The sequence below is a fragment of the Megascapheus bottae genome, chromosome 10 (assembly GCF_031878675.1).
Source record: "Megascapheus bottae isolate mThoBot1 chromosome 10, mThoBot2.hap1, whole genome shotgun sequence".
In the NCBI taxonomy this organism is placed as follows: domain Eukaryota; kingdom Metazoa; phylum Chordata; class Mammalia; order Rodentia; family Geomyidae; genus Megascapheus; species Megascapheus bottae.
This window is the reverse complement of record NC_143518.1, coordinates 48,514,400-48,531,802: the sequence shown is the minus strand read 5'-3', so window position 1 is coordinate 48,531,802 and position 17,403 is coordinate 48,514,400. Positions and strand designations below refer to the sequence as shown.

At 36.5% G+C, this 17,403-nt stretch overlaps 1 protein-coding gene across 4 annotated transcripts in view; it reads left to right on the top strand.

Annotated features, from left to right (window-relative positions):
• The window catches only part of Kcnk2 (potassium two pore domain channel subfamily K member 2), a 162,695-nt gene that overhangs the window by 134,555 nt on the left and 10,737 nt on the right, over positions 1–17,403 (top strand). For all 4 annotated transcript variants that reach the window (XM_090339914.1, XM_090339915.1, XM_090339913.1 and 1 more), the window contains one exon: positions 3,791–3,930. In XM_090339914.1, coding sequence (XP_090196040.1) covers positions 3,791–3,930 — 140 coding nt within the window. The remainder of the gene's footprint in view (positions 1–3,790; positions 3,931–17,403) is intronic.

The window sequence follows — 17,403 nt, the reverse complement described above, 5'->3', positions numbered from 1 at the left end:
TTGGTGGCTGTGGAAGCAGGTAGAAGAGAACTTTCTTCATATAGAGGAGAGAGGTGGAATCCTACTTTATGGGAGAGTTGGAACCTTTCGGAACTATGTTTTTATGATTTAATCTGTTTGATTATTCTTTTGACTGAGCTGCATAGGGAGATGGCGCCCTTGAAAGGAGGGCATCACTGTCACATGTTAGGTAAGAGACTCAAAGATCAGACTAATGCCTTGGAAAAAGTTTGTAATATTCCTAAAACCTCCACCCATCTATGCTATTTTTATTGCCAGGTGTATGTGTACTGCCTCAGATGAGCCAGAAAACTCTTAAAACGGAAAGAGTTTGCATGCCTACTTTCAATGGCACAAACTAAAAAAAAGTGGTCATTCCAGCCAGATTGGTAGGGTACCCAGGAGAAGAGGGTAAAGCTTAGCATTTATAGTCTGCAGTTCGATAAAAGAGAAGAGAAAATCATGGAGCAACGGAGAAGGTAGTGGGGAGAGGATAGAAATTCAATCCAGGACAGAGAAATTACTCTACAATACTACTATTCATTTGTATTTTTAGACCAGCTCAGGCTGGTCTCAAACTTGTCATTCTTCTGCCTCATCCTCCCATGCTGGTTTGTAGGCATGCGCCGCCATCTTTGCCTTATGCCATCTATTAATCTGTTAATATGCAAGAGGCATGTATATAAGTTTCCTGAGCATAACTGAGAAATGAACACTTGTGGTAGTTACAAATCTTTTTTCTTTCTTTTTTTTTTGTGTTGATCATGGGGCTTGAACTCTGGGCCTGGGTGCTATCACTGCGCTCTTCAGTTTAAGGCTATGGCTCTACTACTTTGAGCCACAGCACCACTTCTGGTTTTCTGGTGATTAATTGGAGATAAGAGTCTCACAGACTTTTGTGAGACATTTAAGCACAATCCTCAGATCTCAGCCTCCTGAGTAGCTAGGATTACTGTGAGCCACTGGTACCCAGCCAAATCCTTTTTTTTAATGACCTAATTTAAAAATAAAACTAACATCTCTTTTTAGCAAGTTACACTAGCATTACAGATAGGTCAATTTGTGTAAGATTCTTGAATCAAGTAGATTGATCAATGTGAAAATGAATTGATAATCTTAGGTATCAGAAAGTCAATAGATGTATAAATTGCTGCTTAATCCACCTTACATACTAGTTTCCCCTAGATCCTCTGCCAATATTTCATTTTTAAGAGTAATAATTAAGGAAGGAAAATATTGTTTTCCTAAGACTTAAATTCCACTAAAACTTCTGTGTTGAATATTGTGTCCAAATATAGGCCTTTTAGTAATTATGTTAATTTATCCTTTCCCCACTGTAACATCCTGTTTATAAAAAAAAGGTGTATGAAAAGTCATCTTGAGCATAAACCTACTTTTCTGCATTCAACATTGTGGTGTATTTTCATGTTGAATGAGTCACAAAAATTTGGATGAATATTTTTCTGGTTTTGAAAGAGAAAGTACTTGGGGGGGGAATGTCATGTTGGTTTCATTGAAATGGAAACATTTGGAAAATGGAATTTGCTGGTGAGCCTTTCAAATGACCAGTTTCCATACTCATTTCTGTGAATCTGTAAAACTGTAACCAGGAGAGGAAAAATCTTAACTATCATAAGAGGTTTTCAGCACCTCCAACCCTTCCCAGAAATACATTTTAAAAATAAAGCCCAAGCCCTTTAGGAGGTGAAAAATTGAATAATATTCCCATTTTAAACTGTGCACCCAAAGTTGTCTCAAAAGAAAGTGAGGTCTCTATATTTTGTACTTACTCAATAGAAACATATGACTTCCTTCCTTTTTTGTCAGTCCTGGGGCTTGAACTCAGAGCCTCAGCACTGTCCTTGGGCTTTCCTCAAGGCTAGTGCTCTACCACTTGAGCCACAGCACCACTTCCAGCTTTATTTCTATATGCCTTGTACTGAGGAATTGAATCCGGGTCTTCATGCATGCTAAGCAAGCACTCTACCACTAGGCCAGACTCCTAGCCCCTTCCATCCTTAAAAAAAAAAAAAAAAAGTCTTGTCCTTTTGTAAAATCTCATCATGCACAACTCAAAGAAAGTTATCTGGAGTCATATTGTCTTCAATATTTTATATTTGGGCTTAATTGTATACTGGTTTCTATTAGCGTTTCTTCTGAACATGTGAGTCAGGTTTTGAAACTGGAGTTATTTCATGAACACTGTTGAAGCATGTCCAGTCTCTTTCATTGCTGAGGTTAAAATGCTAATTTCTTGCTCTGCCCTGAGAAGTGTGGGCTAAGCGACTACTGAGTATCTTCACTTGTTTGTATCTTAGGCATGCCAAACCTACCCAGTTCCAATTTGAATCCTTTTGCTTTAGTTTAATTCTTCCACCCATCCCCTCTTCAGTGACTGTGTCATCTCACTCATGAGGGATTGTGGCCACCAGAGAGTTCTATGTGTCACACCAACTAATTGGTAACTGTGTGTCTATAGTGCAGCTTTTCCACACATCTGCTCAGAGTCACCTGCCAGCGTCTTCTAAACCAAGTTCCTCATAAGATTCTCTTAATCCTGCATTCTTTGCCATTTGATCTTTCTGCTCATAGAGCTCAACACCAATGCAGGATCTCGTTTTCTGTAAATGTTTACTTATAGTTTAGCTATATGTTTTTAATCAAATAAAACCTATTTTCTACTTTTTCCTTCTTTCCTATATGTCAGATGCATAGTTCCCATTTATTGATCTATTATAAAAATCCGTCAGTTCTGTATGTATTTGCACCCTGAACTGTTCCACATCTTGATGCTCATTATGTTTGACTCTTCTGCCTTCTCACCTTCTCCCTACAGCTGTGAAAGCCATCTCTTACACGTTCTCTCATAGCACGTTTTAATTCTCCTTTATTCAATGGGCTCCATTGTAGTTAATGATCTACATAAGAGTTTCACAGGCTAAATTGTTTTTTTTTTAAAGACAGGAACTTGATTTCTTATTTGTGAAAATAAGTAATGGTTTTGGTGTTTGAAACTTTTTAAATCGCTTCAAAAATTTGCACAGAATATAAGGATGTGATAAAATGTAGACAGAGTTCTTAGGAGTAGCTGTTGCTAGAGAGTATAGGAAATGATAGTAGAGAAAAATAGCTCCTTTGTCAAGTTTTTCTTGAAAGCTCAGGTTTAAATGTAGGACAAACATAGCAATTCCTCTGGAAAATCAACAGAGATGATGTTATTACCTGCAATCGATTGTGTTCCAATTATACCAACCAAGACATTGCTGTAGTATATATTAGCAGCCCATTGTACTGATAACTAGAACATAAAAACGAAACTATCAATACAACTGCCCACTTTCTTTCTGATCAGTTGACTAGCATGCCTTTATTGAAAAATAAAGTAATTCTACAAAGTTAAATGCAAGCCCCAAATGCCTAATTCCTACCTTTTAGTTGTTATAATAGAAATAGAGAGACAGACAACACATATTGAATTAGGCTAAAACCTGTTGAGACAGATTATATAAATGAAAAAAAATCACCATAGAGCAAAGAAAAATCATTATGACCAGGACAATCAATTAAAGGTCACATTAAGAAGTACTAATTTGAGTTGCTCTTGAAAAACTAAGGTAAGGGTTACACAAGTGGAAGCAAGCAATTAAATATGAGGAAAAAAAAGCACAGGTAAATGGCTTAAGAATATTAGATTTCTGCCTCATACAAACAATTCACTGGAGCATTGTAGTATATTTTCTGTAAAGAATATGAAGCTATCTTGTTCTACTTTATTTTTCCCCACACACAGGTGGATCAGATATTGAATATCTAGATTTCTATAAGCCTGTTGTGTGGTTTTGGATCCTCGTTGGGCTTGCTTACTTTGCTGCTGTCCTGAGCATGATTGGAGATTGGCTTCGAGTGATATCAAAAAAGACAAAGGAAGAGGTAAGAAGTAGAAGCGTGCAAACCTGCACACTTCTATTTAGCTTGTTCAGTACATGTTTTTCTGTTTGTGATGCTGGGACTTAAACTCAGGGCTTGAATTTGCTTGGGTAATGGTCTGTCACTTGAGCCATGCCTCCTGGTTAGCTTTTTGGTGATTATTTTGAGAGTAATCAGGTAAAGTTTTCTAGCCATCTTAGTTGGACACCGTATCATGCTTACCAAGCATGCATGAAGACCCAGGTTTGATTCCTTGGTACCACATACATAGAAAAAAGCCAGAAGTAGTGCTATGGTTCAAGTGGTAGAGTTCTAGCCTTGAGAAAGCCCAAGGACAGTGCTCAGGCCCTGAGCTCAAGGCCCAGGACTGGCAAAAAAATAAAAATAATCATAAATATTTGGACATTGTGTAAATATTTTAAGTATTTGCATTTGGTATGATTTTACTCTGTAAGATCATGGAGAAATATATCAAATGAGTTGGAATTTATTCAAGTAACTATGTATTTTTTGGGTTTGGATGGAAACAAAGATTAATTAGTAATGAACAGATCAATTTAAAGTATTTTCTATATTTGTCACTCTTTCCCTTTGTACGTCCTTTTATTCACTCAAGGACACAAAGTGAATTTTATTCCACAATGAAATAGTAAGAGAAAATAATTTGTGTCCAAGTGTCATAGCATTAAGTAGTGAATTTTATACAACATTGACTTTATCTCTGCTTGTTTCTTTTCCTTCTAAGTCTGTGTCTGCGTATGTATATATCTGCACACACGTATTCTAAAGTCTTACACATTATAGCCACTTTCCTCTATGCATATATTTGGCAAACCAGAAAGGTATGTTTTAAATTAATTCTATAGCTACCTATGTAGAAATGAATATAAAATTTTGACACATGAGGTTTTGAAAATTCTCTTTTTTTGAAAGTTACATTTTGATGTGTGTGTGTGTGTGTGTGTGTGTGTGTGTGTGTGTGTGTGTGTGAGAGAGAGAGAGAGAGAGAGAGAGATAAAGAGAGAGAGAGAGAAAGAGTCTTAGTTAACTTCACTGATTGCTTAAGAGAACAAAAAATCTGTAAAATCCACACTGTGGTCCTCATTAATTTTAATTGCCTTTTCCATTTCATTTCCTGCTATTCATAGGTCAAAAAATCAATATTAGATCGTTGATTACTGTGGCATAGATATACCCCAAACAAATAAAATAAGATAAGAAGTTATAAAATTAAATTATAAATATTTCCTTCACTTTCTTTGAAACTTAAATATTTTTTTCAGTGGGCATTTACATTATTTATTTATTTTTGCCAGTCCTGGGGTTTGACCTCCAGGCCTGAGCACTGTCTTTGGGCTTTTTTTCCTCAAGGCCAACATTCTGCCACTTGAGCCACAGCACCATTTCTGGCTTTTTCTATATATTTGGTACTGAAGAATTGAACCCAGGTCTTCGTGTATGCTAGGCAAGCATTCTACCACTAGGCCAAACTCCCAGCCTGGCATTTACATTTTTATTTTGATAGATATTAGTATGTTGCACTCCTCAGAGGATGGACCAGTATGCCCTAGCTGCGGTCTGTGCTGTTCCTAATGTTGTCATTATACAATGTGTGAAACTTATTTTTGTTGCTACTTAAGTTCTTTATTATAACTAGCAGGAATATAAGTTATCTAACACTTCTGGTCAAGGTACCATGAGAAATTCCTATCCTTTGTATGAACATATTAATCTGTACCATAATTATACCATATAATCAATATTTTTATTATAAACAAATTAGCAAGACAATGTGCTTGGTATGCTAATATAAATTGTGTGAAATCTCTTCTTAAATAGGATTTGAATAGATTCACCATGATTTCAGACTCACGTTTGTCGTTTTGTGTGTGTGTGTGTAGGAAGGATATAATTAAAACCCTAAATATATTCTGGTTATCAATTTTTAAGTATGTAAGCCAAATTAAATATATATATATATATTTCATGTTTTTTGGTGTTTTTTAATCATGGGGCTTGAACTCTGGGCTTGGGCGCTGACCCTGAGGTCTTCAGCCCAAAGCTAGTGCTCTACCAGTTGAGCCACAGTGCCACTTTTGGTTTTCTGGTGGTTTGTCAGGGTTTTTAGCACTCTTTGCCTCCTGACCAGCAGGAAGGGCAAAGAGAACAAGCCCCGACTAAGAGAAGACCAAGAAAGGATAGGGCCAGCTGGCCGCCTTCACCCAGCCCTCCCTCTCCAGAGGGAAGGCACAGATGCCAGGGAGACTGTCACAGCAGACTCTTTTAATGGGAAAATACCAGGGGCTAAAGTAAGAAGCAGGAGTCTATTAGCATAAAAGTAGGCAGGACAGGGGGAGGTAGAGAGGGCGGTGGGGTCACACCATGGGTTCGAGGTAGCCTTATTTTACATCACAAACCACAGCCAAACCTCCCAACCAGGAGACAATATGGTTGGATTTCCAAAACCAGGAAGTGAGCACTGGGCCACAAGGTAGGCCTTTTATCCTTGATGTGATGTGCCCCACAGTGGTTAATTGGACATAAGGGTCTCATGGACTTTTGTGCCCTGGCTGGCTTTGAACCATGATCCTCAGATCTCAACCTTCTGAGTAGCTAGGATTATAGGTGTGAGCCACCAGTGCCTGGCATATTTCATGCTTTCTATAACAATGAGAATAAGAGGAGAGAAACAGGAAGTGAGAGAGGAAGAAAAGGAAAAGAACAGAAAGAGTACATGGTTATTCTGACTTCATATATACTTTTACAAATATTCTAATGCCAAAGGAAAAGGAAATTGTGTCAAATTGTGGATAATATAGGTAAAAGACAACTGCTTTAATATACAGCAATAAATTCGTTTACAGATGGATTTAAATATACACACATTTAGTTTTCTAGCAACATAGACTTGAAAAAGAAACAAATCTACAGTTTGATGACTAGGGAAAAAGTAAGCTTATGACATACAGCTATAATATAAATATACTATATATATATGTTTATTCATCCATCCATATACACTAATATAATCACTGTCATAAAGATTAAGAGCCACTAAGATGTGTAGACTGCTATCTTAATAAAGTCTTTGATATTAGTATATTTGTATTTATACATACATATATATGTATGTATGTGTAAAGTTCATTACTATTCTTTTTCATTTAAAGTAAATTTATATTATTAAAAACCAAGACACTGTGTTTAAATGAATGTATCTTCATACAAAACTGGCTCATTAGATAGAGAAGCTTTCTGTGTGTGGGAACTCCATCACTTCGGATTCTGAAAATGAGTGTGAGTCCATGCTCAACACAAGAGGGCAGAAACTTTTAATTTTGTTAATGTGGGTTTTCTAGCCTTCACTCAGTATGGAGGAAGAGCACGTGAGCAAAGCTCATGCCCTAGACTTCACATGAACCCTGTGGAGCTCTCACCACTCTGGATAGCTGAACCAGTGGAAACAGCATGTTTCATTTGTACAGATGTGACTTTTCTGATTTATAATGCAACTTATAGAAATTCAGAATAGGGTCATGAATTCCCAGAGAATGTGGGTGGTGAGGATGAAGATAAAGAAAAGACAATTTATTGGATCTCTGTAGATCCCCAGAAACATTTTTTTTTCTAAATGACAAAACTACTTGAGTATCTGTGGCAACAGGAAAAAGAGATTATTATACAATCTTCCTGAAATAATTCATTGGAGGGTATAATAAAAAGCAGCTACGTATATCCTAGTTGTTATCTTTAAGTAGATGAGCCAGTGTTAGTTTTGTATCTCATACTTTCTACTAATTAATCTAGAGACTTCAGTTTTTAAATAGCATTCCAATTTTTCAGGAGAGACAAAGTTATTATTATAGTTGTTATGGCTTCATTGCTGGTGATCAATTCTACAGCTTTGTGAGTGTAAATAAATACATGCTCGACTCTGAGTTACACTGACAGATCAGAAAGATTCTTTCCAGTTGTCAGGGTTTTTTGTTTGTGTGTTCTTGTTTATAATGCTGGTCCTAGAGTTTGAACTCATGGGCACTGTCCCTGATGTATTTTGTTCAAGGCTGGCATTGTACCACTTGAGCACAGCTCTGCTTCTAGCTTTTTAATAGTCCTTTGATGTTAAGAGTCTTATGGACTTTTCCTGACTAGGCCAACCTGAGTATCTAGGATTACAGGCATGAGCCATGGGCTCCCAGCTTCATTGTCAGTTTTGGTGATACCTGAGCATTTTCTCCATAAAAATGTCATTAAAAGAATATAAAAACAGAATAGCCTTTAGAATCAGATTCCAGAGTGGAAATAGTAAGATACATTCACTAATGGAGAAAATAACTTTTAGCTACTGTTAAACCAGGTCTCTTTTTCTCTCTCTTTCCCCCCCCTCTCTCTCTTTCTGATTCTTATATGTATATATGCATACAAATGTCTATATATGTATATATACATATATGTCTCTATATATCTATGTATTTTTAAATTTTTTTATTTTATTTTATTTTGCCAGTTCTAGGGCTTGAACTCGGGGCCTAGATGCTGTCCCTGAGCTTCTCTGGCTCAAGGTTAGTACTGTAACACAGGAGCTGCAGCACCACTTCTAGCTTCTTCTGAATGATTTATTGGAGATAAGAGTCTCATGGACTTTCTTGCCAACAGTGGCTTCAAACTGCAATCTCAGATCTCAGCCTTCTAGTAGCTAGGATTGCAGACGTGGGTTCCTGGTGCAGGTCTATATTTTTATTCAAAAATCAATCAGTTTTAACCAGATCAGTGAAGCTTATCATGTGGCATTATGTTAAATGTTTAAACATATGCTGTTTAAAATGAAGCATAATTTAAATGAAATTATGATGTTTGGAAGTAAGGAACTATCTTGGTTTCTAAGTCATCTGAAAACCTTCAAAAGTAAATAATGACTTGGGATAACAGTAGATTGTTTCTGAAGTGACACTAATAATCATAGTTTATCCACATGTCCCAAGGAAAGCAATAATGCACTGAACGATTTTCCCTAGAGATAGATATATACCATGTCTACAATATCTGAATAGTGCTGGTTGATCTGTGGTGTTTCAAAGTACATGTTTCAAGATAAAGATTGATATAGCTAGTTGAATTTTCTTTTTTTTCATATATTTTTATTTATATTCACCAGATAGAAGGTGCATTACTTCACAAACACTGATACCCTTTCTCATGTCTTGGTCCCCATTTCCCACCCCCACCCCTGCCCCTCATCTTGTTTTCCCCCCTTTCCTACCTGATTTCAAATAACAAAATAAGCATATATACAATATATCAGATAACAAGGTAAAATACTGTAACAATATGAGATAACCAAGACAGCAAAAGAGATGAACAAAAGCCATATAAGGAGTGATTGTTGTCCTTCTTCTGAGGAAATACTTAGCAAATACAGCTTAATAGGGTATTTAGCCTTGTTCAGTATGATGGATAGCCAAAGCTAATGTACAAAGTAACCACAATCACAGCACATTACAGAAGAGAAAATCTGTTTGCTTAAAGGTAAGCAGGAAACAGCACATACATGGTGTTTGGACTGTTCCTGTGTCTCTATGGTGCTGGGGTTTGAACTCAAGTCTCTGCTTGCTAGGCATTGCTGTACCACTTGAACCAGGCCTGTAGATGGAAGATACATACATACATACATACATACATACATAAATATATATATATATGTATATCTGACTTTGTGGGTGTTGCTTTGATTTCTAACATATTTCTAACAAGGGAAATAAATAACTGGCCAGTACAAAATTCTGTTTTGGTGTTATTTCTTGTTGTAATTGTGTTCTTATTGTGATAAGAAGTAGATGAAAAGACTATTGGATGTTTGACTATAGATATAGTATGTAGCAATCTTGGAATGCATATATATGTTTATATATAGAGAGAGAGAGACAGACAGACAGACAGACAGACAGACAGACAGACAAACACAGAGAGAGTATTGCCTCCATTAACAAACTATGATTCATTTGGCAAATAGGCAACTGGAAAGGAGAATAAGATAAAGTGCAACAGCATTAGCTTTAAATTATTATCGTTATTATTGTTATTGTATCATTGTATTACTAGTTTCTGAACTCAAGGTTTCATGCTTGCTGAGGATGCACTTTAACTCAAAGCATGCCGCCTTCAGTCCATTTTTTGCTCTAATTGTCCTCATTAAGCGTCTCATGATTTTCCCACAGTCATCTTTGGACCGGTGATCCTTCTATCAGTGTCTCTTGTGTATCTCTCCTACCATGTACAGTTTGTGATAAAGTCTCACTATTTTTTTAACTTAGACTGAACTCAAATTACTATCCTCCTATCTGTATCTCAACTAGTTGGTATTAGAGTGATGAGCCATTGCACCCAGCCAAAACATTTTTTTTTAAAAAAGGAAACAGTGCCTTTCAGGATCCATACACATTTATGCTTAAATTAATTTTTAAGTAATCATTTCTACATTACCCCCAGTCCTGAATTATTGTACCTTATGCATTAAAACCTATATTGCGTGCTATGAACCTCAGTGGGTTTAATGTTAAAAAATTCTTAACAAGCCAAAATATATATTTAAAATACAGTAGGATTTTGAAAGCCATTTATTGTAAAATGCACTTTATTTCTTCTTTGTAACTGAGGGTTCCAAAGTACATATCTGTCAAATAATGATGGCAAGAAAAATTAAAGCGCAAAGCTACATAGTGATTTCCTTAAGGCTACATAGCAGAAAGTGGTAGAACCACCCAGATTACTTAACTCATAGCTGTGTTTTCACCTCTTTGCTCAAAATCTTGGACATACATGTTGTCCTGCTCCTCTTCTTCTTCCTTGCTCCTCGTCAGTAGAATCAAGTGTTCAAATCCAACCTTGTTACAGCACTGTAAAACCACATAGAATGGCATACCATTCTCAGCCTCAAGAATGTTCAAAGAAAAGAAATGCAAATCAAAACAACTCTAAAATTCCACCTTACTCCAGTTAGAATGGCCAGGATCAGGAAAACGAATAATAACAGATGCTGGAGGGGATGTGGCCAGGAGGGATCACTACTACACTGTTAGTGGGAGTGCAAACTCGTTCAACCACTATGGAAAGCAGTATGGCAGTGCCTCAAAAGGCTAAACATAGAACTCCCCTATGACCCAGCAATTCCACTACTTGGCATTTACCCAACCATCCAGAAACAAGGGCATACTAAATCCACTAGCACAACAATGTTCATTGCAGTACTATTCCCCATAGCAAAGATATGGAACCAACCTAGATGTCCCTCAGTTGATGAGTGGATCAACAAGTTGTGGAATTTGTACACAATGGAATTCTATGCTGCTGTCAGAAAGAATGACATCGCCCCATTTGTTAGGAAATGGAAAGACTTAGAAAAAATCATATTAAGTGAAGTAAGCCAGACTCAAAGGAACTTAGGCTTGATGGTTTCCCTCATTTGTCATAATCAGTAGAAACCTTGGGCTCTACTAGCAGAGAGCTGCAATAGAGCAAAATCTTGATACATAAGGCCATATAGTATGAAGCTAATTGAAAGGACCTCCAGGATACTGAAACAAAAGCCATATAACGAATGATTGTTGTCCTTAATGTACTATGTTGTCTCTCATCTCCTTTGCTGTCCCTTGGGTATCTCATATTGTTACAGTATCTCACTTTGTTATCTGATATATTGAATTTGTTTGTATTTGGTTATTTGAAATTTGATAGGGAAGGGGGGAAAACCAAGATGAGTAGAGGGGGTAGGGGGAGGGTAATGGGTACCAAGACATGTGAAAGGGTATCAATGTATGTGAATTAATGCACCTTCTATCTGGCAAATATCATGTAACCCTTTTATTAATTACAATAAAAAAAAAGAATGTTCAAAGAACGGAAGGTTGACCCATGCTCAGCCTTATAACTAAGTTTGTTTTAAAAGTCAAACTTTAATTGGGTTGCTAATTGTGTGCTGATATTGTGTGTGACATCTGGAAACCTAAAATGTTAATACACTTTTAAATGAAGGGAACTAATTTGTATGATTTCTCTTTTTTGAATTGCATAGGTTATTTATACAAGGGATTTTTATTGATTGTGACATTTCTACATATGCATGCAATGTGGATGCAGTCTAGATACGTGCATACAATGTATACATATGTGGATCAACCTTATTTCCTCACCATTCTCCTCCTCAGTCCTTCTTAAAGCAATTTCAATAGGTTTTATCATTCCATTGTCATATATATATATCTATATACAGTACATCAACAATATTACACCCTTGTTAGACCACCCCCCTCACACTGGCATCCCAACCCCACCCAGATCTTGAGTTTTCTTTCTTATATTTTTTTAGTGTGTCTTTAATTGTACCAACTGTTTCGCCACAGGGTAGTAGAATGCATTTACCCCATTTCGCTCAGCATAGTCTTCTCTATTGCTTTCTCTTTGCTGTCCATTGATCAATGGCTTTGATTGAGATCACTTATGACATCCTCACGGTTTGTGTGGTTTTGGAGACATGTACAGGCTTTGTGGCTCATAGACCTGAGATTTAATTCTAACTCAAGCCATTTGTGAGTTCTGCACACAGAACAGTGCCAGATCTGAGTTTCCATTTTCTTATAAAATGGGGGAATGGCACCTTCTTTATGAGTATATAAACATATCATTGGTAGAATGTGTGATGTTAAATGCTTCCCAAATACTTGCATTTCTTCATCTTGTTTTTGAAAACATTAAAATCACATTACCATCTCAAATTAAAAAGTGCCATAAAATTTTGACAGGTTCATTGATATACCCACAGTTTTTTCTATGAAGAGCATAATATTCTATGAGTACTTACTTATATATCAACACTTTATCCACTTGAAATAGCAAGTGAAGCTAAACAAGAAAATCATGTGGGTATAAATATTGGTAGAATATTTTTCCCTGATTTCTTCAGGGAAAAAAAATACATGTTAAAAGTTCAAATGTTAGTTATTCTATGAACCCGACAACTATTTTCCATAATAAATATCACATATATTGACCTAGAATATTGTTTTCTTAATTCCTTTGTGGAATTACATACAGAGCTTTTCTTGTGCCTGTTCTCTCAACTGAGAGAGAATCCATGTGGAGTTACCAAACAAAACAACAGTAGTGTAATCATTTTCTTAAAAATAAAAGCATTCTGCTGGGTGCCAGTGGCTTATGCCTGTGAACCTAGCTACTCAAGAGACTGAGATCTGAGGATCACGGTTCAAAGGCAGTCTGGGACTCTCAGTCCATGAGACTCTTATTTCCAGTTAATCATGGTAAAATCCAGAAATTGCACTGTGGCTCAAGTGGAAGAGTACTAGCCTTGAGGAAAAGGGTTGAGAGACAGCACCTGGGCCCAGAGTTTAAGCCCCAGGACTTGCAAAAGGACAAAAAAAAAAAAAAGACATCCTGGAAGAACCTCTTTTTTTAGACATTAAGTTGAATGTACAGCAGTTATGAATTGTACCATTTTATGCTTTGAGCATTTTACCAGTGTTATTTGGTAACAGAAATTCAGAGTGGTTTTTCTGTTCATTTATACATAATTGGAAAATAAGTTAATAGCTCCTTCTTCAAAGCACTTTATAAATAGTTTTATTTTCTTTAATTATAAAGCAATATATGAATTTGGTATTACAAAATCTGTCTCTTCTGACTATCTTGAAAGTATTGTTTGCTTTAAGACTTTGTGTTAAGAAAAGTGACAATGGTAAATGACATTGGAAATTGGGGAATTTCTCCATCAAGCCAATATATTGTTTGCCTGATTCATAACTAAAATGTATGACATTTAACAAAAAAAATCAAAGAATGTTTGCTAAAACCACAAGCACATTTGTTTTCAAAAGGAGATCATCAAATTAATTGGATTTTCATTTTTTTCATAGATGACTATAAATGAATATGTGTGATTAGTTGTGACAGTACAAATGCAATTATTTGATCACCTTTTGCACCAAAGGTTGATGATTTATTTAGTGTTCTGTGGAAGCTCTGGCTTCAAATCTGATTTGAACCAAGAGAATAGCCTCCAATCAATAGTGTATGGGTGTCCATGTCTTTGAGTGCATACATGTGTGCATTCATACATGCATACACACATGTATACACACACAGCACACACATTCACTCATGCAGGGTCATTTATGTAAAGCATCTTCTAATTTAGAATGTGGAAGAATATTTATCCTTTCTTTATAAAAAGTACCATTCATAGAACCTTTTCAGTTTTCTCCTCTTTGAGATACATGCTAAGATGGCATCTTTCTTAACATGGGCAGATCTGACCGGTGATTTGTGGGCAAAATTGAATGAACAAAGGCAAGGGAGATTTCATTGCTCCTTTATCTCCTCAGGATCATACTGGTCTTTGGCACATTATACACTGGGAGATTAGATTCTGTCAATGGCTCCAGTGAACAGAGATCCTCTCTGACTTAAAGACTTGGAACAAGAGTGAAAAATTGACCTTTGTTGCCTGAAGCCACTAAAATTAAGGAGTTGTTTATTCTGTATTATAACCTTCTTGGTTTCTGTAGTTAATGGGTTAGGTGACTATAATAGTCATTTGGGAAATCTAAAAATTTTGTGTGCTTTATCCACACTGATAACATAACTCACGGGAAGAACTAAAATGATAATATTAGTTGAGATAATGAAGTTTTATGTGCCACCTTCGTATGTGAGTCTTGAATTTGTTTTCAAATCTCTAGTGAATTTAGGTATATTATCTGCCTCTATCTCATTTAAGATTCACAAAGAGCTTGATTAACATAGAAGCACCAAGATAGGACTGAGTAAAATAGAGCAGCCTGCTTCTCAAGGAAGCTATACATAGTAGGCTTTAAATTAAACAGAGACCAGATATTCTTGTTCTTTATGTGAAAATGCGCTTCTGCTCTCAGCCTTTCTACCTCTGTGCCTATTTCTGTCTGTAATTCAAGGATGGCTCCAGGGATACAAAATCTATTTTATATGCAAAGTTTGTATTAAAAGAAATCTCAAACTGAAATTCAGTTTTATAACACCAAAGCAAATTATGAAAATAATCATACACAAAAGAGTAGACTAATTTCTATAATATTACTTGTGAAACTTACTAAGTTAAAAAATATAATGCTGATATTGGATGTTTTGACCTTAAGAACAATCTTTCCAAGCTGTGTGCTCATGGCTCGTGTCTGTAATATTATCTACTCAGGTGACTGACATTTGAGGATTGTGGATCCAAGCTAGCCGTTAGACTGTTATCTCTGATTCACTACCAAAAAGCTGGAAGGGGAACAGTAAAGGTAGAATGCAAGCCTTGAGCAGGAAAGTCCAAGGAGGGTTCACAAGCCTCGAGTTCAAGCCTCAAGACTGGCACAAAACCCAAACAACAACCACAAAACAATGAGTTTTATGTGATCTAACCTACCATTCTCAGAAGTATATTTAGAAACATTTACAAATGTTATCATTTTTATAGTATAATAAACCATTAAACAAATACATTAAACAAAAATCACATTCAGCCACACCTGTATAACTTAATATTTTAAATTCACTATTTAACTAAAACTGTTCAAGATTCTATTGGGATTATATGCTCACTACAAAGTGATTTATCTCAACTTGAAGACAGAACCATTTGTTTCACTCTCAGACTACACCTTTATTCCTCGGTTAGACTTGTCACTGTTTCTTCAGCCTCACCCTGTCCTCTGCTCATCTGCCATTTCATAGCTTTTTTTTTTTCCTGAGCTGAAACTCTCTGAGACCATTGTATACATCATCGATAAAACTCCTCTCTATTTCCTTATTACAGCTCATGTAAGACTGAAATGGCTTCTGACATTGTAGAGGGCTTGTGGGTAAGTTGGGAACAACAGTATAAGAAAAAGAAAGCTTGGTGCTGGATGAATCAGGCAGTGCAGATGCAGATCCTGAACTGTCTTCTCAGCAGCTCCATCTGTGACTGTCCCTGTCCTCAGCCTTCTCCTGGCTGACCTATTGGGGTGCTCTGGGTATTATTGCAGACAAGTTCATCAGCTGCTTATTTCCACTCCTGTGTGCAGATGTCAAACCAGCAATGACCACTCAATGAAACAGTAGTAGTCATATACAATGTGTGCACATACATTGTCTCCCAACAGAGAGAAACCTTTAGATAGCGAAAGGAGATTGCATAGCAGAGTGTATTCTGATTAGAAGCCTGTAACTGCTCTGCTTCCTCCAGTAAGGTTGTTTTTAAGAATTGGAGGTAGGTACTTTATTACATGTCTATGAGCGATCAAGCAAAACCAACCCATAAACAAGTAACAACACAAAAATATCACTCCAGAAGTCACTCTCATCAAGCATGAGGTTCTACTTAGAAGGATAAATTCTAGCTCCTACTCTGAGCAACAGGCTACATAGTCACCTTTAAAATGTCTTTTCTTCACCTTGAATTTGAAAAGAAAAAAGCTTCTCAGGTCTTTTTTTTTTTTTTTTTTTGCCAGTCCTGGGATTGAGCTCAGGGCCTGAGCACTGTCCTTGGACTTTCTCAAGGCTAGAGCTCTACCACTTGAGTCTCAGCACCACTTCCAGCTTTTTTCTATATATGTGGCACTGAGGAATCGAACCCGGGTCTTCATGCATGCTAGGCAAGCACTTTAACCACTAGGTCAAACTTCCAGCCCCTGCTTCACATGTCTTATAACAGCTTTGTATTTGGTATACTCAGCCATTCAAACCACTCCAAGTTTTCTGATTTGGGGCCTTCTCTGTAACTACAAGAAAATAAGTATTTTCTAAACATTTTGCATTATATGAAATACTGTCCCAAAGGTAGGATAAAAGCAATTATATTGGGAAAATCTCACATTACAAAGAAATCTACTTGCAATATTTTATACTCTGGGTCTACATATGATGACATTTTTCATGGAATTTCTCACAAATGCCAAGGTTTGTGTGTCAGCAACCTTCTCCATTTCCTTAGTGGTTATTTTTGAGAAGGTAAGCTATTTCTTTTAGGGCGAGTATTTTGATACACCTAGTTGTGTTTGTGATCTTCTCTTCTGTCCTTATTCTCACACTTTTGAGAACCAGTTTGGGCAGAATTAGCCTATTGGCTGTTTAATGAGTGCTATGTTGTGTCTGATACATGCTTCTCAATTACTATCCAAGGCAGTAAAAACAAATATAAGCAGAGCAGAAGATGAGTTGTTTTCCTATTTTGAAACCACATAAATTACAACATGGGAGATTTGAACTAATGGTAGATTTTTCAAAAAGGCAAGACATCTGAGTCCAGGAGAAATAAGAATTTCACTGACTTGTGTTTCCATGTCTCATTGCACAGGTGCACAGCACATGTGACTTCATACACATACAAGCCCACCTGGGTTTGTTCATTCATCCCAAAGGAGTTTTTAGATAGCCTGTGTGGTGTGAATCAGCTGACTCGGTGATGTA